The sequence below is a fragment of the Haliaeetus albicilla genome, chromosome 5 (genome assembly GCF_947461875.1).
Source record: "Haliaeetus albicilla chromosome 5, bHalAlb1.1, whole genome shotgun sequence".
Lineage (NCBI taxonomy): Eukaryota > Metazoa > Chordata > Aves > Accipitriformes > Accipitridae > Haliaeetus > Haliaeetus albicilla.
In genome coordinates, this window is record NC_091487.1 from 41,240,379 (window position 1) to 41,264,778 (window position 24,400).

The following is a 24,400-nucleotide window of genomic DNA, read 5'->3' on the forward strand; positions in this document are numbered from 1 at the left end:
AGGTAACTACTGTGCCTTTCCCCTAGTTATGAAACAATACCTTGACTCAGAAAATTTAGCAAACCCAGTATGAGGAGCTAACACAGGTACATACTTGAAAAAGTAACTTCAGGAAAGTTCATGTTCACACACACAAACTCTTAAGTCAATGTATGCATCATTGAGGGAGGCACACTGAGAATATCAGATTCTGGTTTATCACAAGAAAAGGCTTCTTGTTTCTAAAATATTTGGCAGATGGTGGCATTACTGACAATAGTAACACTATCTGGTTTTTATCTATGAGCTTAAAAAAAACCCCACAAACCACTCAGAAAACTGTCACTGTCCTTTGCAATTACATGGTAATGCTTCCTCTACCCCATGCCACCCCTCTGTGTTCTAGTGACACAAACTTGTCCTGCTTGATAGCTGTGACAGAAAGAATACGAACCATCGCAGAAAAGGTTTTTGTTCCTACATTATTTCTCTGTTATTGTTGAAGCGTCAGGAGACACCGGTCTCACAGACGAGTTGTTTCTCACCTGTCCTTCCTGGCTGCTGAGGTTACTTGCAGTATATGTAGCAGTATTACCGCTGTTGTAACCAGATGTTGGGCCAGATGAGAGGCTGAGGCTGGAGTCTGTACACAAAGTGCTTGTACTTGCAAGAGTCTTCAGCCTTGCTTCTTCCTGTAACAGGTATCACAGCATTACAAACAAACACACACACAAAACTTACCTTGTACAACAGCTAGTCAAATCAATGATAACAGCACTGAAAGATGAAAGAGGAATAATTTAAAGAAGCCCAGTTTCTTTCAAGGCGTGTTGACAGGACAAAACTGTCAACAGCCATACAGAAAGCATTAAATAAGCAGGTTCATTTGAAAAACTGAGATTATATAAGCCATAGAGCGAATCGCCCCGTAAAATGTGGCAGTCAGGGAAAATGCAGCTTCTGCTGTGTTGCTCTTCACATACAAGAGTCCAGGCTATCAAACCAATGCTAGGATGTTTTTAAGGGGAAAAGAAGTTTAAAAAAAGATCCCTTTCCAGTCCCATTTGTTGCTCTTTGCCTACTTCTTCAGTAGCCCGACTTAACTTGCTGGTCACATGTAGTTGTTAAAGACTGAAGATTTTACTTTAAGCAATGTGACTACTCAATGCCAGCCCAGAAGATGAAAAAAAATTACATAAGAAAATACTGAGAACTTCAAGATTATTTATACTTTCAAGAGCAGTTTTAAGTTTGGTTCTCCAACTCAGGTGAACTACGTCTACATTTCACAAGAAAAGTATGGCAGCAGATGTGGTAAGATCCAGTCACCCAGTGGAGGTGCCTTAAACAGAGGTGCCTTAAAGGGTGCAGAGCAATGAAATGAGTGTTCACCACATTTCTCACCAGATACACACCTATAAGGAGAGGAGGTCTGCAGCTACGATCGAAGCTGCATTGTCGGGCAGTGGAAAAGTTATTGTATAAAAGTATAGTCAGAACTGGGCAGAACAGACACATCCTAAGGAGGTATCATCCTTGCATCTGGGAGAAAAATGCACACACTTGAACTGTGCAAGATGGGTAACAAAGTGCAGAACAAAAAACCCCAAAACTATGGGACAAAGACGCAGAAGACAACCTAAAAAGAGAAACCAAAAACCAACAACAACAAAAAAGACCTTTGTGGTTAAGTACATACTGAAATATGCAAAACTCTTCCATAGTCTAGGCAGATACCCCACAGGATGGCTGTGTAAACTCAATCCAATGAGACAGCATTAGGAGTTTCCTGTACATAAAATGTGGCTTCAGGAAGATGTAGTTGAGAAGCACTAACAGTATCAGTTCAGTATTACTGAAAATTTTTTTTAAGCACAAATTTGCATTTAATTCTTTGGGTTTTTTTATGCTGATGTGTATCAGACAGGAGAATTACTTAGCCACGGAAAAATTTATTTTAAAAAAATGCATTGATGTGAATAATGCATAACGGTTTCCTCTGTAATGCTCACCTTCTGTAACTGAGAAAATATTTGTTCCCGTATACGCCTTTTTTCTTGCTCAGCTCTCTCCCGAAGTTTGTCCCTAGCTCGTGCAATTTCAGTTTTGGTTTCCTCTCGTGCCCGCTGGTAGTCTTGGAGCAACAGTTCAATGTCTGAAGGATGCTGAATGGTGCTTCTTTTTGGTTCTTGAACTCTGTAAGGATAGGTAAGTGGGGGAAAACACATAAGTTTCACACTTAAGAGTCACCTGACAAAATACTAGGAGAAAATCATCTTTCAACACACAACAGGAAAATTTGCCAGAAAAGCAATTAAAACCCGCCACATTAGCCTCCAAAAAGTTTCTCTTTGCTCACTAAAGGCTGCATGGACATTAACCTGGGAAAATTATTCAGATTGCAAGCCCAGTTTATCACTGAGATTACTCTGGAGATTGCACTGGTTTCTAAGTCAGCTCTCCATATGATCTAAGGTTACCTCTTTGACATATCAGACGCAAAATAATTGTGTTGGGAAAATAACTGTCTCCTGACCTACTGCAAAGGAAGTGAAAGTCATTTTAGGGGATATGGTGGGGGATGAGAAACTCAAGTTCTAAATGGTGAAGGGTTGCAGAACTTTTTTGATATTTAACATGAAACTTAACTATTTCATGCGGCTTTTAAGTTACTGAAGAAGACAGATTGGTCTACAATGAGTCAAGACTGAATACTTGGCTGTCCCCATACATCGTACATATAAAATAATTTAGACACTTGTTAAGGACTGAAATAAACTAGACAGAAGATTTTAATGAATGTTTTCTAAAATCTGGCACATTTTTTTCCTGAAAGCACTTTCTATCCCAAAGGTGAACACTTCTGCATTGAGAAGAATTCTTCTGCCACAGAAGTCTCAGATGTAAGAACCATTAATGTGCACCCATTGTGAACACTGTTAATGTACATCAGGCAAAAAGAGAGGTTTCTAATGCCCTACCTGGTATTTTCCACCACATCTCTTCTCAGTTGTTGCAGATATTCTCGGCGTCTGCTGGGGAGATCTAGATCCCTCTGACTTGCATCCAGCGTCTGCAACACACTCAGATGCTTTTGAGGACTCAGACTTTGGCTTCTTTGGTATCTTTGCAGCCTTTTTTCTCTTTCCTTCCTCAGAGTTTCAATAGTCCTCATGTGTCTGTCAGGGAAACACGATTAGAGTGACAAAATGACACCCTCCAAAGTTCCTTTTTCTGATTTTTTTAAAACACTTAAATATTAGGTAGCTTCATAATGTAAAATTTATATGAATTTGATACCATACACTCTCCTTGCAAACACCCGTTTGGGCACATGCTGACAGATGATGCAGAAATTCTAAAACTTCACTGCTCTTATAACAGTAGGAAATGCATGAGGGACTTGGTTACTGCTTGTAATGGCCGAGAGGCAAACTGAGGACAGAGACTAATGTAACTACTGAAGTTTTTTTAGTCACAACAGCTTCCTGAATTGAGTTATATAATCCAATCACAAGAATCTAGGATCTTGATTTGTTCGTAATTTATTTTGTATATTTATGGGGTTTTAAAATTTGGTTTTGTGTATTCACACAGCAGCATTTATTCACAGAAGCATGAATGAGATATTCCCATAAATAGGATGTATCAATTATTTTCATATTGCAATAAATCATTGAAATATATTCCCATGATCACCAGGTACACATGATCACTCTCATAGCTGCCAGAAGTTTTAGGAGTGGGGTGACACTGGATTTAAATTACACTGAATCTTACGCTTTTCCCTATTTTCTTGAAGTAACCCCAAAATGTTGTCTTAAATGCATTTTTTAAGTGTATATAAAATAAGCTTAATACTATATCTCTTCACATGTAGTTCACTCTGTGTGACTAAGTGATTAAGTGCTCATTACTAAATGTTATTTACGGTACATGAAGTGTGTTCAAAATACTTAACACTACTTTAAGTAATTTACCTTTCATAAAGTTGCTGCTTCACTGGAATCGCCGCCAGGTCATCTGCAGTTCCGCTCTGAAGGACCCTCAGCAGGGCGTCCGTCTCCCCGATGCCGTAGTTGAGCTTTGCTTCAGTCAGTTCCACAGTGAGGGGATGCTGATGCAGATCCAGGTGAATGCCAGACATGATCTGAGCGCGCTCTCTCTGAAGCTTCTCGATCTCTCTGCTCCTGCTGTCACAAAGCTGCGATTTCCCTTCCATCTCTGTTGATTGCGTGCTTCTAGGTTTCTTTTCTGCCTGACTTCGTAAATCAGTCACACTGCCACTCAAGCTGAGTAACGAAGGAGGAGGGCTGCCCTTAACACCGCACCAGTTGCTAAATTTATTGTGTATGGGTAAGTCACGGAGACTGTAGCTCCGAGGCCTGTAAGGCTTTGCAAAAGTAGTATTTTTAACGAGAGGAATTTCAGTGTCACATTCACTTTCAGTGACAGAATCTGTATTGTCATCTTGGAAGGAAGTTTGCACATCGCTCACCTCAGAGAGTGCAGGGGGGCAGCTGTTTTCATTTTTCCAGAAGAAATCGTGAAATTGTAGAGAAGATGCTTCTACCAGAGGTTCTGAGGACACACCAGCATTTGTCTTCCTTGAACAAGTGGCACTAATTTTTTGATTAAAAAGTAAGTCAGCATTTGGAGGTGAGCAGTTATGAATCAAAGCAGTATCAGAATTACCAACATATTTTTCATGTCCAATTCCAGCTGAAGAACCTCCTCCTCCTCCCCTCGTGACATACATACAACGAAGTGAACGTGCCAGTGGACTGCAGTCTCTGAGATCACCTGTTAAAACCTCCCTGTGGCCCGACACCTCCAACATACTACTAGAGTGATACAGTCGTTTTGCACAAAAGGTGGTGTGGGTGTCAACCATGAGTCTATGCTGTTGTTCCAAGTCTTTTGAACTATCCTGTCCTAAAAGCTCTTTGGCTGCTTTCTTATTGGAGAAACTTCCAGATTTCTTTCTTATGGCCTTACGTTCTCTAGAAGCGCTAGATTCGCTGTCTGTTTCTGTCTGTGAAAAATTGTCCACATGAGGTTGCATGCTGGGCTGTGGACCTGCCCTCTGCTTTCTCTGGTTGTGAAGGGGACTCGAAACATCACCAGAATATCCAAGAGGTTCCTTAATAGGGCAGACGGACTTGCTGAAAGCAGTCTGGCTTCTGGGACTAGCACTGAGAGTAAGAATAGGGGAAGAAGCCCTATCGACTAGCAGGGTGTTTTTGTAACAAAATTTTCTTTCTGCTGGAACCTCGAGTTCACTGACACTTTTTTTATCCTGAGCGTAAGAAGCTGGAGATTGAGAGGTGCTATTAGTAGGGCTGCTAACTACAGTGCATGAAGAACCATCTTGCCCTGAACTCAGCGAAGACGATGTGACAGGTGAAACCCTGGTGCTAGCAAAAGCAACATTCTGCTGTGCATTTAATGATGTTTTCTGAAAATCTAAGATAGGAGTGGACGTTCTGGGTAAGAGAGGCAGATGCATAAAGGAGTCTTCCAAAATGCTGTCAAGACTGTCATGGAAGTCAGGATTGCCCAGATTTCTCATCCCTGTTGGTTCTTGTGTTCTTTCTTCAAGGAAGGGTGTTTCCTCTTTCCTTTTGGGAATCTTGCCGGCTGCATCTGCACCTGTTCCTTTCCAATCAACATTTACTGCCTGAGCTGCCCTCAATTCGTTTTCCATTTTTGCTTCCACTTGTTTTTCTTCATGTTTGCTTTGAGGTTCTTCCAAAATCTCAGTTTGAGTGCCTACATCTGCTGTAGTCTGAGTGTAGCTATCTGATCTAGTAGCCTTTACAGCCTCTTCAGTTCCTCTTTGGTTCATTTTGGCATTCTGCTCATTATCTAGAATAGTCTGTTGGGAGAGGTTTCCCAACAGCTCAGAAGTGTTCTGAAGAAGCTGCGACAGATGCATGGACAGGTTCTGCATGCTTGTCCAAGAAGAAGGTTGTTGAAATAAATCTCTGTTTGTTTCCTGCTTTCTTGCAGAAATATCCGTATAGCTTCTCTGATGTCTTCTCTGCCTTTTATACCTTCCTGGAGTTGCTGTTTGTGTTCCCTGCTCACGTGTAATCCCTGGTAGTTTTTTGGAAGACCTTTCAGACTCGGAAGGATATAATAGTACAATTTCATCAACCTGCACTGCAGAGTTACCAGGTTGTGCAGAAGGATTTTCAAATTCAGCAGTGTTATTTTCTGGATTAGTTTTCAATGTTTCACTGGATACGTTGCTGTACTGCTTGGTACTGTCATTTGAGTATGCAGATTGAAAGTCTTGTCTGACATTGTCCCATCCTTGAAGACCTTCAATGCTGCTTAAAGTGCTCGATAAAACTTTTGCTGTAGCATATGAACTGAGATGAGAATGAAAAGGAGAATTTTGAGAATTCAATCCATTGTCTACACTGGAACATCTCATAACTTTGCAATTTTCCAGGTTTAAAGGAATTTGATTGCAAGAGACATCACTTGCACTTCCAAAAACATACTGTTTCCAACCAACCTTGCACAATCCGTCTTTTTGCCATGGATGAATATATGGGTTGATATCACTTGAACTAAAATGCATTGTATCTTTATTGTCTGGCAAAAATAAATCTGTTTCTGGCTGGTATCCAGCTTCTTCAACTTTCCCTTCACTACACTGGGCTACAGAACTAGTCTTTGAATGGACATTTGCTTCTGCACCCACAGAACTGTGAGCTGTGTGCAGTAAGGATGATGGAGATTGACTAGTACAGTCTTTTAAAGACTGGATGCTTTGGGTTCTTGCTGCAAAATTTTGTAAATTTTGGGGATCGCAGTTTGCAAGCTTCTTAGTTTGTGCCATTCTTTGCTGAAATCTGGGTTTAGATTTAACCTGTAGAAAGTTCTTTGATTCCTGCTTTGAAAATCTTTCAATTCCATAAAGATCATCTTCAGTTGGTGATGGAGGCTCTACACTCATATTTAAATCTTGTAGTGATTTAGATGCAGAATATAACAAAGGATCTGCCTTAGATGAAGATTCCAAAGTATATTCTGTATCAGAGAAGACAGCAATAGCTGGGGCTGATAGTCTGTGACTTTGTAAATAAGGTCTCTGTTCACTTTGTTTACAGCTCTTTGTATTCTGTGTAGTAGAATATGATCTTTTGCTCCTGAGTTGCACCAATTTGGATTCTTGAGGAGGCAAATCATGGTTTTCTGGTAAAAACTTTACAGAGGTACTTTCATTATTCATTACAGAAAACTTCAGTCTTTCTGATCTCAGAGTCTTATTCCTTATTATAGCGTCTCCTGTTGTTGAACAATTGTCTGCATCAGCATCATCAGCAGGGCTATCAACGCTTGAACCTGTATTATTTTTGCAAAGTAAAATCTCTGTTCTACCATCTGTATTTGTTCTGTCTGGCAACTGTTCTATCTGTTCACCTGTAGGCACATACTGACAATTATCTTGCAGATCTGCAGGGTTTTTTTCAAAACCCAGGACACTGTGATATAGTCGTCTGGGATCAGTGCTTCTGCTGTATGTGGGATATGTTGGACTAAATGAATTGCAGGTGTGTTCAGGATCCACATCAACATCTCCTGGATACAGATTTTCCAACAGTGTAACTTCTGAGCCTGCTAATTCATTTGCAGAATTTGAGGATACATTAGTTTGCTTTTCAACAGGTTCTCTACTTAATGTTTTTCTCTGCTCTGTCTTCACTGCAAAATGTTCAGCCCCAGTATCTGAATGCAGTTCTTCCTCATTTCTGTTCAGTTGTTTTCTCCTTTGTCCCTCTTTAACAAGAATTGCCTTTCCAGTATCCCAAAAAGGTAATGATGGTAATAAAAGAGAATTATCATTTAGTACTTTCTCTATGTGTTCTGTGCAAACTTCTTGTGGTGGAACTTTACCCCAGTGGTGCTGATCAACTTTTATATCATTGTCAAATATTTTACACTTACTTCCATATACAGGTTCCCTATCTGCAGCAGAATTTTTATATGAAGTAGAGTCTGTGTCTGATACTGGACAATGCCTGTTTTCTTTTGCAAGAGAAAGTAAAATACTTCCTGAAGCACATACCGGCTCATCGAATACCACAGCCTTATCAGACTGAGTGTCTTGTATTTGCAAAACAGCAAATGGAGAATGTTTCAATACACTTGTATGTGAAATATTGTATGTGCTAGTTTCACCATGGCCTATATCTGCAGTTAAAGAAGATTCTGAAAATGGTGTTAAGGATGGGTGACTGACACTTGCAAATGCTTGGAGAAAATCTCCTTCTTTTACAGAGCACACATCTGCAGAACTGGAGGACACCTGCTTAGTCAAAAAAGTGTCTTGAAGTGAGTCCTCAAGCTGACTAAATATTAGAGATTTTGACTCATCAAGTAAACAAGAAGTGTCAAAAGCACTGAAGTTCTTGGAGCTTTGAAATGGTGTATCAGTTGGAGGATCTTCTACAAAGTAGGACAGAAGAGACTTTGATTCTTTACTGCCAGTCTGTTCTCGGCTCTCAAAAGTAAGCGAGCCTGATTCTGGTATAGTCACACTAGAAGTGTTACTGTAGTGTTCTGAGTACTCAGGTATTTTATTTTCTTTTATGTCATTGCAATTCTGGAAAGAACCTTGAATTATTTTCTCCTTTTGATCTGTTTCTGCAACTTTTTCAGGGAGTTTATTATTCTGAGCATATGTGGCCTCTGCAACTGCAGAATTATTTTTCCTTTCATCTCCTTTTTGAGAAGCATCAGGAAAAGTTACAGATACAGTTAAATCTGTTGATTCACTTTCAAAGTATTTTGTTTCTTCAGAGAGAACAGCATCATTTTTACCTTTGTCTCCATTGCTGGCAATCAAAACATCTGCAGGTGATGCTGGATGATTCAGGAGACCAGGAGAACTTTCAGAAGTGCCTGAGTTCCTATTATAATTTAGAAACTCTGTACTATAATGTGGATTTTCCCATGGAGACTTGTTCAGGCCTTCCGAAAGGGTTGAAGTGTTCTCAGAAACAGTGCTGCCCAGTTGGTCTATGCAGCACTCTTCAGAAGTCCCATGTCCCTGATTTTCTCTGGGCTCATGCTGATATCCAGCTACACCAGGAAACTTTGCATTTTCATTTTTACTGTTTGTTGTAGTATAGCTTCTGCTTAAAAATTTCTCCTTCTCATCATGCTGTGATAAACTCCCTGAGTGAAGTACTTTCTGAGTTGTATTAATATCATGAAACATTTTTTGTGAAGAGATTTCTAGTAAAGAATGCTTTTTTCCACCCCCTATATCTTCCACCACTTCTCTCTCTGAAGAAGAAATCAGGTCTGAATTATCCAAGAGCAATGAATCAGGGACAATGGCTCCCTTTTCCTCTTGAGCTGTATCTTCTATGGAATTAAGGCAGTCTTCTGATAGTTTATTAACCATTAAATCCACACTGCGTTCTTCATGAGCGTTGTTAACATCCTGAATTATATCTTCAGAAGAATCTAATTTTTCCAAGGAAAGTGAGCTTCCTTTGGCCCCTTGCTGAAGTACAACAGTTTCAGACTCAGGACCGCCTGCACTGTAGGGAGTGGAAGAGCTCTTCTCATTGACAGGTTGCCCAGATACGGCATAATCAGGTGCATTGTTAAACACAAAGGATTCTTCCTCCTGTCTGTCCTGTGTGGTTCTGGTTTGCAGAAAAGCTACATTCTTACTTTGCATTTTATCAGAAAGATATTTTTCTTCTCCCATTTTGTTGACTGTAACAGGCGTACCGACACAGACCTCACTCTCCATTAATGTTTCATAGTAAGGCAGGACAGCTCCAGTTCCAACACTATTGTTAGATGGTTTTGTATGTCCTTTCAATGCAGTGGGAACATCTTGAACAAGATGGGAATCATCACTTACACCAAGATATAAAAGGTGATTTACAGACTGGCATGGGGAGTCTTTAAGTGAAACTTTTTGAATTTTTTCAGTAGACTTCAGTGTTGCTGGTGGATTTTGTTGCTTGCTGCTATCTTCATTATTTCTAGAAAAGCTGGTAGACACCCACTGGCTTTCTCTTAAGAATTCGTTGAGTCTGCTGTCATCATGTGTCACTTGGCAGCTGTCTTTGTTTTCAGGGAATAGATCATTCAGGTTTTGTAAAATGATCAGTTCTACCTCCTCTGTGTTTTCTACAAACACCTCCTTTTCTTTGGCTGTTTTGGCCATTTGTACTAGATTAATCAAATGCACTTTCTCCTCCTCAACTCTGGAGCCTGCTGGATCCAACTCACAAATATCAGGTCTTTTTCTAACAACACTGACATTCAAGTTTTCTGAAGTGCCATGCTCAGGATATCGCATAGAGCAACTCATATACGTATGGCTGTCCTCTTTAATATGGAGGCTTTTAAATTCTTGTTCAATTCTATATTGGTCAATACCTGTACTATCATCAACTGAATATTCACATGCATCGATATCTTTCATGACCGCCTTTCTTGTATCTGTAACAGAGTCCACTGAGCCACCATCTTCACTCATTTCAGTAGGATCGTGATATCTTGAATCATCTAATAGTATATTCTGTTCTAGTCCTGAAGCTGTCAGGTATCTTTCAGGGATCTTAAACTGATTTAAAATTTCCTCTTTGTCATCTCTGTCACAATACATCTGATGTAGAGCTGGAGACTCTTCAGTAAATAAAACATTTTCATCTGAGCGTATGACTTCTTGCCTCGTAATAATCAGCCCCTCAGTGTTTGTCATGATAATTTGTTCTTCAGTCCCAGTCACTTCACATTCATTAACCTTGTCTTCCTGGGGCAAATAGTTTTGTACACAATGTTCAATTAAATTGCTAGAATTTACTTGTCCTTCATTTTCAGGTTTTGCTAAAATATTTCCTTGCCTACTTGTGATTAGTACCGTTGCAGCTATGTCCTCTGTATTAAACACATTTTCTATTGTTCTGTTCATCTGTAAAAGCCCCTCACAAGTATCAAGGAAGCCTGAAGTATTCTGAGTAGTATCTGTTGTGTGGGAACACACAGCTGAAGGAGTGGTTTTGGGAGCAACAGAAAACTCTGGTGAATAAACACCTATTTCTATTTTCTCACTTTTTTCTTTTTGGCAAGAGCTGCTTGTTTCAAGTCGGCTGCCAGAATGCATGACTGCTTTTGATTTCTGAGTATGTTCTACCCCAGGGCTGGCTACCTGCAGTTCATCTTTCTCCACCTTTTCATGTGTCAGGCACAGATTCGTATAAAACTCACACTGAACTTCACAAGCTACAATATCAATAGGGTTCTTTGGATTCTGAGAGAGACTAATGCCTTTAAAATCCTCTCCACTCCTGTCTTCAGTTATGCTTTGGACTTTGGCTCCTGGGTAGTCAGGTAAACTTTCAATCTGTCTGGATTTAATTTCCAATGCACTTTTTTCTAAGTTGATTGCACTACTGATTAATTTTGTTATTTCGTCATCAGTGTTTCCTTTTGTATTCTGACAAGGAACCATAGGTTCTTCTAGATGGGATTCTGGGTTTCTTAAAAACTTGGATTCTTTATTTATATACAGACTCTCCTCTTGAGAAACAGTAGCTGATGTATTTGTACTGTATTCAAATATTCTTCCCGACTCTGAGTCTACATCATCTTCAATAAGCAAGATATCCTCCAGGCAATCACTTTCCAAAAAGGCTTCTTTCTCTTCTCTTGATTCAAGCAAAGATTTTTTCTGTGTTTCTGTTTCCAAGAGAATGGTTGCATCAAATTCCACAGAAATATCAGTCGTCTTATGCGTGCTGTTTTTCTGCCCTATTGCTTTTGAAGAGCATGTTGTGCAAAGGCAGCCAGAACATACATCAGAACAGCTTCCTGTGGCACTGACTTCCACAGTGAGATTAGATGTAGCATCACAATCTCCTTTCACTATTGTGGCATGCTCCAATAGTTTATAATAATTTTCAGTCTCAGATGCACTTTGAAAAAGATTAGCTTTTGTTGAGGCTTTGTAAAATATGCTTGAATTGGATTCTGGGAGAAAATCATTTGTACTCTCACAAATAGCAGCAGGGAAAGACTCAGTGTCTTTCCCATTTACATTCACTATGAGATAACTTACTTCATTTACAACTAAGCTTTTATATTTGGGTGAAAATTCTTTCTGAACTACAGCCTGAGAATTCAAGACATTGTGCTCTTTGCTTTCACTGCTTTCTTCTCTTATATTATCAACGCATAATGTAGAATTTTCTGAAATTTGTTGGGATAAGCAACTTGCCCGACTGTCTGCTAGAGCGCATTCATGGGAATAATTTTTTGAAACAGGTTTGCTTTTGAATTCATAATGATTCAGTGAAGACAAGTCTTCATCCTTTGGTTTGTATTCTTCACTGTCTTTGAATGAAGGCACCTCTGGCGCAATCTCTGCCAAGCTATCTGTGCTAGTTTCCATACAGATAATCTCTTTTTGAGACATCTCTATTGGTGTCGCAGATTGGTCGTAACTTGCGCTGTGAGCAACAACTAAAGGGTTACATCGATATGTTGTCTTCTGTGAGGAGGAATCTGCCTCTGTTGTTACTTCTTCTGCAGATATTTGTTCATAATCTGTTTCTTGCATTGTTTCCAAATTACTCTCCCCAGATCTGAGGAGACCTACTGTAACAGCTGACTCTGCTCTTTGCCCAGCCAATGTCTGAAGCCCGTAACTGCTTACTAGAGAGCAGTTCTTATTTGTTAAGTCACTGAGAAAGAAACCTTTATCACAACACGTTGGTTTTTCCCTTCTTGGAAAAAGCTGCCTGTGGTTTCCAAATTGGACTTGTTTTACTGCGGATGTCTGTCTTGAGGTCATATTATGAGCAAGTCCTGTAGCAGGTTCAGCAGCAGATGCACTTCCGCTGCCTGAATCTGTCATTCTTGATTTTGTCATCAAGTCACTGTAGTCATCATCGAGGTCATCTTTTTCAAAAGTTCTGAAGAAATCATCTTCTAAAGCTGCATCTACACAGCCATTTCTCTGCTCCAAAATGTGCATAGGCAACACAGAAATAAAAGGTGGTTTTTTCAGATTGTGACCTTTTGGCAGCTCTGGATGAGTTGTGGGGAGAGACTCCTCCTCTTTCCCAGACACCAGTGACAAGCAGTCTGTGGTGGATGTGCTTTCCAAACAGCTGAATGTTTGTGTGCATTCAGTGGTAGACCTATAAGTAGATAATTCATTCAGTCGTTCTTGTTCAGGATGATTTGACCTTGAATGTTCATAATAATCATGCTTTGCTGAAACAGGAACAAAAGAGGAGCTTGGTCCTACTGAGCTAACAAATGAGGACGTTACATCTTGAGATTCCAAGGAGGAATTTTCATTAGAGTTTGTCCATCCCTTAAGAATCTTATTTAACGATCCACTCTCAGAAACTCTGCTTGCAGTTGTTGTTGTTTCAGGTAAAGGTACTTCTGATGTGTCAGGGGAGAAAACTGTGTTTATTTCATTTATACGATGTGATAAATGAGTAATACTGTGTATCTGCTTAGAGCCAGAAACAAAAGAAACTTCAGCAGCTGACTGCTTTAGATCATCTTTCTTCAGCCAAAGCTCTGGTTTGCTCAAAGAGCACGGTTGAGCTTCTTGAAATTCCAAATTTTCATGGGAAGAAGGTGCTGTTATTCTGGGGCTGCTGATGTCAGCCTTTGAGTCACAGGAAGACCAAGCATCAGTAGTAAGCAAAGGATTTCCACTTGTGTAATACAGTCTTCCATCAAGAGACCTTTCCTGTTCTACAAAGGAGACTTTTGTCTCCTTCAGCAACCGCTTGCAAGCATTACTGGAAGCAGGCTGTGGTTTAGTGTCCAAATAAAAGGAACTGCTCAGCTTCAGATCATAATTTGTCCCTTCTGTATCTCTGTCGCAGGTCTTGGACTCATGGTCTTCCTCAGTCTGTATAGCTGGTGATCTAGGAGTTTGTAACTTCCAAAAAATCTCTGCTGGCACTTCATCAGATGAGTCAGATTTGGATTCTTCTACTGGATCTTCTGCTGGCATCTCTTCTCCATCAGCTAAGCTGTCCAGAGAAAAACTTCTTTCAGGCTTTCCCAGTCTCCTACGAGATGCGTATGATGTCACCAAAGATGAAATATGGTGATCAGTTCTGCTTTTGTAAAGCTTAACTGGCTCACGGTGGGCCTTTGACTTGTGAAATCGGCTTTTATTTTGCTTTTTGGCTTTATTTTCCTTTTCTACCAGAGAGTCTTGTGACATTTGACTGTCATCACTCTCAGAATCTTCTGCATTGGCAGGACATTTATTTCTCTCAAAATCTTCTTGTTTCAGTTTCTCTGTGAAAGCTTTTGCATAAGCACAGCAGAGAGAATCTACAGAATAGGAACTGTCAGTATCAGAAATCTCATTTTCATCATCCTCTTGCCAGTTCCCCAGCACATCTGTGGCTGCTTTGGACACTCCAGCACTTAGCATCTCAGCACTGTGCCACTTTTTTTCAACGTAAGAGAGTGGTGCCTGTGTGTTCATCTTAGTGAGATTTCCTACTGATGTTGCCACCATCAGAAATTCTTGCTGTTCCACTGATGATTTCTCATGACTTGGCAAGGCTGAGTTCTTGGCTGCTTGGTTTAGATGCACTGATGGTGGGTTTCCATACACTGTTTTCTTCATTTCCTTAGGAAAGTTTTCTGGAGAAGACCTGTGGCCTTTTCCATTGATATCCATTCGAGTCTTCTTATTGGATACCTGAGCTCTATTTTGTTCTAGATTGCTACTTGCAGGCTGACTTAAATCTCCTAGCACCTTTGCTTTTGTCATTCTTGTCCCTGTAATAAAGGTTTCAGGTTCATCTTTGTCCTTAAAAAGATCAGGAGAGGAGCCTTTAGAGGTGTGGTTTTGAGATCCAGCTTGCCCTGGGTTGTCATCCAACCTTTCAATTTTTTGATCATTTTTATTGATATAAGCCATGATAGCTGAATCATTAGAGTCTTTTTCTGCTCCTTTTTTTTTTCCAAATGAAGATGTTCTTTGTTTTTCAATTAGCTGCCTCTGGACTGAAAAGGAGATTCCTTCTTCATCATTAAGGTCATCACTCCCAGAAACGTCTTTACCTCTTTTGTAAAGATATTCCACAGATGACAACCTCCCTGTTGTACTGCCTTCGCAGCATTGATCAATATTTGGTGAGGTAGATAACTTTGAGACAGTCTCCCTCTTCAACAAACAGCTGTGGAAATAAAGAAGAAATAAAGCCCAATCATTGCTTGAATAATGTACTTAACAACACTTCCACATCAGTAATGTCTTGTAGTTAGGAATAACAACACGTGAAGCAACAATCTTAATGCCTTTCAAAAGCAAATTCTAGCAGAGAACCAAAAAAAAAAAAAAAAAAAATTTTCTGTCAGTAACCATACAGTCCCCCAGATATCCTTAAATATGTTCTGCAGCACAAAGGAATAGCTCGATGCTATGTGGTATAGCTTGGTATTTAGTCTCTGTAGGCTAAGGTAGCTGCAAACATTAGTTAAAAATAAAGGATGGTTCTAAGTCACAGAAATCCACTTAGCTATTTCCTGCCTTCAGGACCATGCTGTGATAGACACCCTAGCACCCCAACTTTTTAGCATTGCATAGAGATATTTATTTTGAGAGAGGCTGGCCAACTTAAAAGTCCAATCCAGAGTCACCTCAATGATACAAATATTCTGAAGGAAGAGTTTGACCCTAACCAAGATAAAATGATGCAGAAATTAGTATTTACCAACAGTTTGAACAAGATAAGAACAAGAGTTAAGCCAGTTCTGAAAAGCATTCACAAAGAGGCAAAAAGTACAGAAAGGCTTGAGAGAGGAATGAAAAAACCAGTGCGAAAGACCACGTCAAAGAGCTAAGCAGAGAATGCACTGTACAGATCCAAGGAAAAAGGACAAACAGCTGCAGTGTGACATACAATATAGTAAGTTCACTGATATTGCAAGTTTGGGGATTATTTCAGTACATTGAAAGGCATTCTGGATTATACGTGGCCACTGAAAATTCAAAATTAATTTAAATTCAAGGTAAGTGCAGAGGAATTGGCAGATGTTAACTTACCTGGGTACATGGGGCAGATGTGGGTTATAGAACGAATGCTGCCTGTGCTGCAAGGAACTCGAACCCAGTGACTTCCTTCTCTTTTGCAATTGTTGATCCGAAGAGGACAGTAAAGCAGTATTTTCATTTAGGACTTTGGATTGTTTCACACACTCTTCCTTGAGCCAGCAGCTAGCTTCCAGATGCTCTAGGTTTTGCTTGGCTTCCAGTAACTTCTGCTTCTTGACTATCCTTTCTAGCTGGAATTTGACCTTTTTCCGTCTTATGTTTCTTTCTGCCTTTTTTAAGGAGTATTTTCGCAAGAGCTCCAGCTGCACCAGTCTCTTCTTGTTCTGCTGTAGCAGGGAAGGGCAGATTTCTAGCCCAATGGTACTCTGCACCTCAGCCTCTGCATACAGCCTAGACTCTGTTTGCACTGCAAACTCCCTCTGCTGCTGCTGAAGGGCAGCCAGTCGTTTATTCTCATTTATAAGCCACTGCTGGTCTGTAAACAAAACAATGATCGAAAGAAAGTAAAAATCATAGGAACAACATTGTTCGTTACTATCTTGTTTCTTAATTTAATCAGCCTTGAATGCTCATTTGAGAACAGAATTTCTATGCATGTAGAAAAGAGTCTTGACAAACCATTTAGAGAAGAATTCATCATTGCTGCACTTTATTGATAACGGGAAGCCTTTCCATTGGGATAAGGACTTGGGTAACAACTGCAAGATGTAAACAGGGGCTTGGCTAATATAGCTAAGGAGACTAGTGGATAAGACCTTGTTTGTAAGCAAAAAGTAGAACACATTTCAATTTCTTAAAGATTACACTCAAATGTCACCTCAATTTAAAATACAGTGGAAGCATTAAAAGGCCTGAGTTCAATTCTGTGCACTTTTCAGACATAGGATATATATTCACAGTAGTGAAGTATGACTTCATTAGTTTTTTACTGTGAAATGTGCTACTACTTCTGCTATAATTATTCTGAAGTCACATGTTAAGCTTCATATGTGTTACTTAGGGAATGAATGTATGTGCACTGAGAGCAGAGTTAACAAGGGAACTAGAAGAGGAAGTTGTACAAAGCTGAACAACCTCTGTATTAATGCAGCAAATGGAATTTCATGCACACACTGATGAGCCTTTGGCTAATAAATTCCTACATTTCGAGTGAAAAAATAAGCACTTGTGCAATCTTAAAATGTTACTGACTTCTCATCACAGCATTTGAGTGTTTCACAACTATTGTAAAAAAAAAAACCATTTCTCTTTGTGCCTTTTGCTCCTATCCTTTCCTCCTTAACTTTAATGAACCAACAAAACCCACCTGTAAACTATTTTCTCTCACTTGCCTAGGCATGCTGAACATGAGGGAGCCCAGTCATGCTAAGGAACTTTGTTTACCACAGGAAATGGCAATGTTTGTGCTTGCCCTTATCGGTGGCAAGTTCAGTTAGCCTGAAGGCTAGACCTTTCTACGCTCCAGTCGTGATGTGCCTCATTTGTGGAGGCAGCTGCAGCTGCCAGCTACCAGTCCTGTGGATGGGCATGCAACCTTCAAAGTAGGTTGAAGACAAGGCTCAAGGAAGCCACCATAGAGGTACCTGCTGGACAGTTCTGCCACCCTCCCTAAACCCATCAGATGGAAACTTCCCAAGCAATGCAAACCCTGTGCAGCACCTGGCCGAGGTAGAGCAACAACCACAAATTTACTGCCTGTTGCAACTACAGCTGCTCCAATAAGCACTTGCCAAAACAGCCTGATGGGAGCCTGCAAATCTTATACACGAGCACTTTAGCATGTAATGTACTTGAAATAAATCAAATACACTCATGGCAAGGACGCAGGTGAAGCCAACACAACCTTTAGCTATCAGGACAAACATAATGCAAAAAAACCAAGCTCGTACCACCAGCTAATGCATATTTTTCATAAAATCACCACTCTACTCCACAAAGACAGTTAGCTTCTCTGCTTTTGTTAATGTCCCCCATATTTCATAAATGCTAAATATGCTTACAAACTGATTAACCTAATTTGGTAATAAAATACGTTACCTCTGCTTACACACTTAGTCTTCTCTAAATATTCAGAACCTGATCTTTGCAGTCAGTGGGAAACAGTAGAGAACACAGAACACCAGGTTGCTTTGTTTTTAACCCTGGATGCAAGACTACTTTATTCCATGCAGGGGATGTGCTTAGAGGTCTTTCAGAGTGCACTGGCTTCAATCTGAGCTATGATGAACTGTAACAGTCAAAAGAAGGGGTTATTGAGATCACCACTACCGGATTGCATCTGATTGCTTGGACATGTTCTCTTAACAAAGCAGAGTTTGTTCATTTTTATGCTGCTATAAAAATACACATATTCAGCTGCACAAAGCAAACAAAAAAAATATCCTTAAGTGAAAAAGCAATGTAAAATCACAGGCAAGGTTCCTTGGCAAGTAGAGCATTTCTCAAAGGACCAAAGCTTTTCAAAGCACTCTGTCTTACTAGCAGCAACATTTTTTTGGCTGGGCTTACCTTCAATCTGCAGTCCTTTACTGAATAAGCAACCTCTTGTTGTTTATTCAGGGGATTAGGAATTAAGAGCTATTTAAGTCTGATGTGATGAATGAGGGCTACCTGCAGCTCTGCACACCTGAGCTGCAAGAGAGGAATTTTGGGCTGTGGAAACTTCCCTAATGTAAGAAATCATTAGTCCATAGGGATTACCAGCATCACTTGCTTGGTGACTACTGATCTTGTTAAACATACTTCATGAGTGATCCCTACTACAATGAGTCTCCTGTCCCGTTTATGTTGGCAGCTCTGCACACAGAACATGCACAGAAGTAGGAATTCTAAATCTATGGTTACTCTACAGATAAAAGGGATGCATTTTAGTTGTTATTTTAGTTAATTTTTCTTAATAACATTTTTAACTTTCTCATACAAAGCTTTTTTCTCAACTCTTTATTTCCAGATCTGTCCTCTTTAGCATGTTCGTAGCAAGCAGATTTAGCAGATAAGTATCCCTGCAACAGAGCTGCAAACTCTAAGATGCTAATTAATCTCTGCTCACAAACTTGCCTCTGTCACGAGCTGAGACACAGAGGGTGCAGAAAAGGTGGAGAACTTTGGTGGGTTGCCAAGTGAAGAATTGTATTTGGCTGGCAAAAACTACCTGCCTAGCTAAGCTTTGCGTGAACACAGTGAAAACAGCAGAACTAGATGAAAGCAAAGAACAAAGTCTACAGACCCAGGAAATAAAGATATTTTGGGGGAATTCCCCTGGTTCTCTGTACTATCTACATATCTTATGTCCATTTCTGCTACATCCCATCACCACAATTTCCTTTTAATCTCTTCATTGTGGCTGACATAATTAAAAGATAGCATAAGTTTGGGTCTGAGAAGCTTCCAAAAATTCACAGAAGTTTTCTTCTTCCAGGAACCAATAGCAGGTTTTGCCAAGTGGGAACAGTGCCTTTGTAATAGGGATACTTTGCTTATCAAGAAACCTGGATCAAATCATTCATTAAACGGCAAACTAGAGAACACTATAACCACCCAATTTCAGTGGTTGAAAACATCTCACAGTTTGAAATGTTCCCAAATCAGTCTATAAACTCGTTAAGGGGCAGCCCAACCCCACCAAGAAATCTTGCTGAATATGTCTGCCTGCATGCAGAGCAGCACCTCTGGGGACCAGGAGCCACTGACCCTAAAAAATACCTCTCCAAATATGCTGTGGCTCTACCTTCTGACATAGCTATTTACCATTCAAAATCCGATCACTGATCTAGCCTTTAGTACTCTTGCATTATGCTGTAGAACTTCCTAGAAATAACTCCTATTTGAACCAAAGCATGTCTCTCTTTTTTTAATCCAGTTTTGGTTTAAAACAAATTCAGCAGTGAAGAATGCAATACCACTAACTAATCATCTTTAGGGTAAATAAGACCCATATCTTATTTTTAATCTTAATTTGTTGCACTTCAGTTTCTACCACAGAATATCTTATTCTATAAAAGGGTTGGGGGGGGGGTGGGGTGTGGAAATTGTCTATATAAAACCCAGTTGAAACTCTCCTTCCCTTAACTGGGGCTGGGATTTTAGCTCTGAATTTCAGTGTCCCACCTACTTCTCAGATGTATTTTCTTTGTTTTCATTGTTTAAAACTCACATAGCAACCACAGAAAATTCAGGTTTGAGGTATGGTCTTATGCCATGGCTCTATTTTTCCTAATGAGTGAAATTCATTAAAAGCATATGAAAATGGTCTATATTGTTACAGATGACATCATCAATGAAATGCATAAAGAGAGTACCTCAACCAACACACATTGCTGTGGTGCTTGGTTCCTATCGCATCCTGTTGTTACAGCAGTTTCCCCTGAAAGCTTATGGTAGGAACTACCACATTCACCTCTATTTCAATCTCCCAGAACAACTCATTGGATGAAGCACAAGAAAAACTTAAAACACAATAGTAGACTTGGTCTACATTGCAACATGGCAGAGTTGCACTACAGATATGAGCAGAGCAAAGCTACAGAGAGGCAGGATGGGGAGCACCTTGGGAGACAAGTGGCTCAGTGCCACAGTGGAGTTGCATGCTGGTGCTGTCTCTCCCAGCAGTGACCTGCAGAGCTAATTAAACAGTGCTGCTGGTGCACTGCAAAGGAAGCCCTTTAGTCCTGTTAATCAAAGCTTAGTAACTGTTCTCAAGGGAAAGGCAATTATAAGAGAAAACTAGTAATAAGCTATAATAAAAGTTCCACCCATAGTATAAAGCATAACGAGGACAAAACCAGCAAGAGCATGAAAGAATGCAGTAGTGGAAGCAAGAGAGAGGAAGAGGCAGGTACCCACTTTCTTGGATCTGCTGGTTAATTAGTGCTTGGTCATTTTCTAGTTCCCGCTCTGCTTTGATCTGTCCTCTCAGGATCTGCTGCTGTAAATCCTCAACATAGAGCTGCTGCCGTTGAATTTGTTTTCTGTGGAAGGCTTCCTGGTCTCTCAGTTTCTGCTTGTACTCTTCATGCACAGCATTTATTTCTCTGCTGTTAGAAATGTTGACAGTGAATTTAAACCAGAAACAAATACCAAACATTTGTAATAAAACAAGTCATCTTACTAAAGAAAGACAGACAACATTTAAGATATTGTTTTTGTTCAGTAAGGGTGCATTATGACAAAAACTGGTGATGGTAAAGTGGCTGTGTATATGCATGTCATAGTAGGCTACGATCCTGTAAGTATCATAAATGTCAGCAAATATGAAAGCTCTCATGGTGAAGCAGAAAATTCCATCACCAGAAAGATAACAGCAAAAAGAATTTTTAAAATACTGTCACTTTTCATTTTGCTGTAGATCTTCCAAAAATGAAATTGGGGAGGGCGGTTGGTTATATGTTATAAAATTTTATAATCACTATATAGGATATTTAAGTACTTCAAAGTGCTTTACAGAAGTAACAAACATTCTCTGTTTTCAGATCAAAAATTTCCAACCTAGAAAGGGTTATGGACATTGTTGAGATTACACTGACAGTCTCTGGCAGTACCAAGGAAGGAACTTGATCACCCAATTCTCTGTTGGATGCAACAACTATATTATGTGACTGCTTCTATATTTGCAGCAGAGTTGTAATCAGAAAAGTGACTAACCTGTGAAGAACTGCCTTATAGTCCCCTCCAAGATGTTTAGTTCCTGACTGTGTGCCAAAATTTTACATGCGCACACACATAGAGTAACAATCAAAATAGTATCTATTCTTAGCATGATCCATGATAATATTCAAAATACATTAACCCTCTCAAAGGAATATATATTCTACTTGTCCACACGTTATCATCAGGAATCCTTAACATTAAAGTTATATTATATATAAAGGTGATATATGATCTTTGCCTGCTGTTTTGTTTCTAAACACCACATTATTATACGTAAGCTCAGAAAATTAAATCTTTAAGTCTAGGAAAAAAAAATTAAAATATATTTTACTAATGAAGTAAATGATGTATTTATTATACTTTTAAAGAGAGAAAAGGTATCAAAACTCTAAAGAATCCCTGAAGGTCAAAAGAAAACAAAAATATAATTTCAAAAGGAATGCTTTGGAAACATCATGTTGTTTGTAAAATCATTACCAATACAAGGTCACCTGTATGAAAAGAGCATTTGACCTTTGCTACATAGGAATTAATTTGACATCTCTATTTAGAACTGTAAGCATGTGTTCAAAGCAACCATTTCTACAGCAACAACTTTGATTCTGTGTGCTAGATTAGCAGACAAAACAGATGAAACAATTAAGCAGCCAAAGTCTACAATCTTCTGGAGTACCTTTACATGGAACATGTATTTCACTTTCTTAAAAAGCAGTGGGAAAGCCTCACTACATAGAAGCCTTAAGATTCTCAGTAGTTTACAATATTACTGTGACTCTCACTAACCTGAGGAAAACAGAATTCAGTTTGGTTTTGATGTTTATGTAAATGTAATGCTGGTGAGAATAACTGAAAAGGAACATCTTCTGTTCAATTGTCTGGCATGGTGTGAACAGTCAGAGTACAAACTTTGCTACTGTCATCTGCTAAATGGTCTGTGTCTGTTTGGGACCCACAGGAACGAATTATAAGAACAGACAGCTCCAAGTTCTATTTGTCCTTGGTTTGACTACAAAGATGCCAACAATCTGTGATTTGTAATTTTTTCCTCTCAGATAAACTTTAATTGATCCCCAGGAAATAGGAGAGGGGTGCCTCATTTCTCATTCAGCTGAAGTAGGTTTGAATTGACACTTCACTGCAGCACTGAAACGCTCGTATGGCCATTACAAATCGCCAGCTGTTCAGGTATTTGTAATGCCACCAACTACGGGGGGACAAACTCAGAGGTTAAAGCTAGACTGGTTAACTAAAGAAGAATCACTTTATGAACATAGTATTAAATCTGAAGGATCTCGTTTAGGAAAAACTCCCATGGTTTTAATGATAACTCTGAGGGAGGCTTTCCCTGAATATGGCTTCCAGGTTATCTTCCATATTTTCCAAGGGAAATGTAATGGAGCAGCCAAATAATCTGGAGATTAAAGGACTGATCTGAGACAAGACCTCTCTGATTTTGGAGCAGTTATATCACCTCTGTGCCTTCATGTACTTAGGCTGCAAGGTCTTCAGGGTGAGAACTGCCTCTGGATGCTTATGCACTAAACCTAACAGAGCCCTGATGTCAGCTGAAGCCTCTTCTTGCTGATACGTTAAAACTAATAAACCTTAATAGCAATTGTAAATGTTAAGTCTCTGCATACTCTGATGATGGGGTAGTCTCTAACCTGTTTTGCTAAAAGACATATAAAAGCTCTGATTCCTATCGTGATATGAAAGTTGAAAAATGTGACTCTAAAATTTGTTACTGGACAGTTGCATGACCTTGGGCAAGTCACTTAGTCTGAGGCATGTGTGAAATAAGCCAAGTACATTCATCCAAGAGGAGTGATGAGGAACCATTAACATTATCAAATATCAGAAAGTCAAGTATCAGAAGAGTTGATTTCTATCATTTATCATTTTATGATTTATCATTATTAGCACCATTCTGTATGAGATTGAGGAAACTGAGTAAATCATTGCCAATAAGGCTGAAAAGCTGAGCATGATAGTAAAACAGTAGACAAAGAATTCTTGTTCTGCACCTGTTTACTAAAACTAGATAAAATTCCTCTTACAAAATGTCTCATATTCTTCCTAACCATGACTTTTAGCACTCAGCCATCCTTTCCATAAAATCGACCTATCAGAGTTCAATCTGTTTACAAATTGAAACCCAGAACATTTAAGTACATGAAACAACTCAGTGTTGCATTTCAATCCAAAGACCTCACAATGCTCACAGAGGTGGTTAGGTAACATCAGTTTACAGATGGGAGAGGGTCAGAAGTTCTTCCCATACTTTCCAACAATGCTGAAACAATCCCACCCTCACCCCCACCCATATAATATGAAGTATCAGAGAATAAGCAATGCAAACAAAGCAGATGGAAGTGTGTTGTTTGCTGTTCTCAGCAGCACTAGCGTATTCCCTCATGTGTGTGCTAATGGCTTTTTGCTGAACTAACATGAAACTGTAAGATCCTTTCCAACAGGCGTGTGTGTTTGCACACAGAGCAGAACACGATGCAGGCCAAACTGATGTTATTAATCACAGCTCTATACTATGACTACACCCCAAAAAGGCAGAGTACAGATGCATACCGATACTTCACTTTAAACCTTGGAAAAAAAAAAAACGGCACAGCAACCGTTACAGTATTATTACTGCTTTTGTTCTGGTGATGTAGCTAGTTGGTACAATCC

At 39.5% G+C, this 24,400-nt stretch overlaps 1 protein-coding gene across 2 annotated transcripts in view; it reads right to left on the reverse strand.

Annotated features, from left to right (window-relative positions):
- The window catches only part of STARD9 (StAR related lipid transfer domain containing 9), a 118,896-nt gene that overhangs the window by 5,741 nt on the left and 88,755 nt on the right, over positions 1 to 24,400 (reverse strand). For both annotated transcript variants that reach the window (XM_069784355.1, XM_069784354.1), the window contains 6 exons: positions 20,912 to 21,102; positions 16,061 to 16,544; positions 3,960 to 15,191; positions 2,961 to 3,158; positions 1,992 to 2,175; positions 525 to 671 (listed from right to left, as the gene is read on the reverse strand). In XM_069784355.1, coding sequence (XP_069640456.1) covers positions 525 to 671; positions 1,992 to 2,175; positions 2,961 to 3,158; positions 3,960 to 15,191; positions 16,061 to 16,544; positions 20,912 to 21,102 — 12,436 coding nt within the window. The remainder of the gene's footprint in view (positions 1 to 524; positions 672 to 1,991; positions 2,176 to 2,960; positions 3,159 to 3,959; positions 15,192 to 16,060; positions 16,545 to 20,911; positions 21,103 to 24,400) is intronic.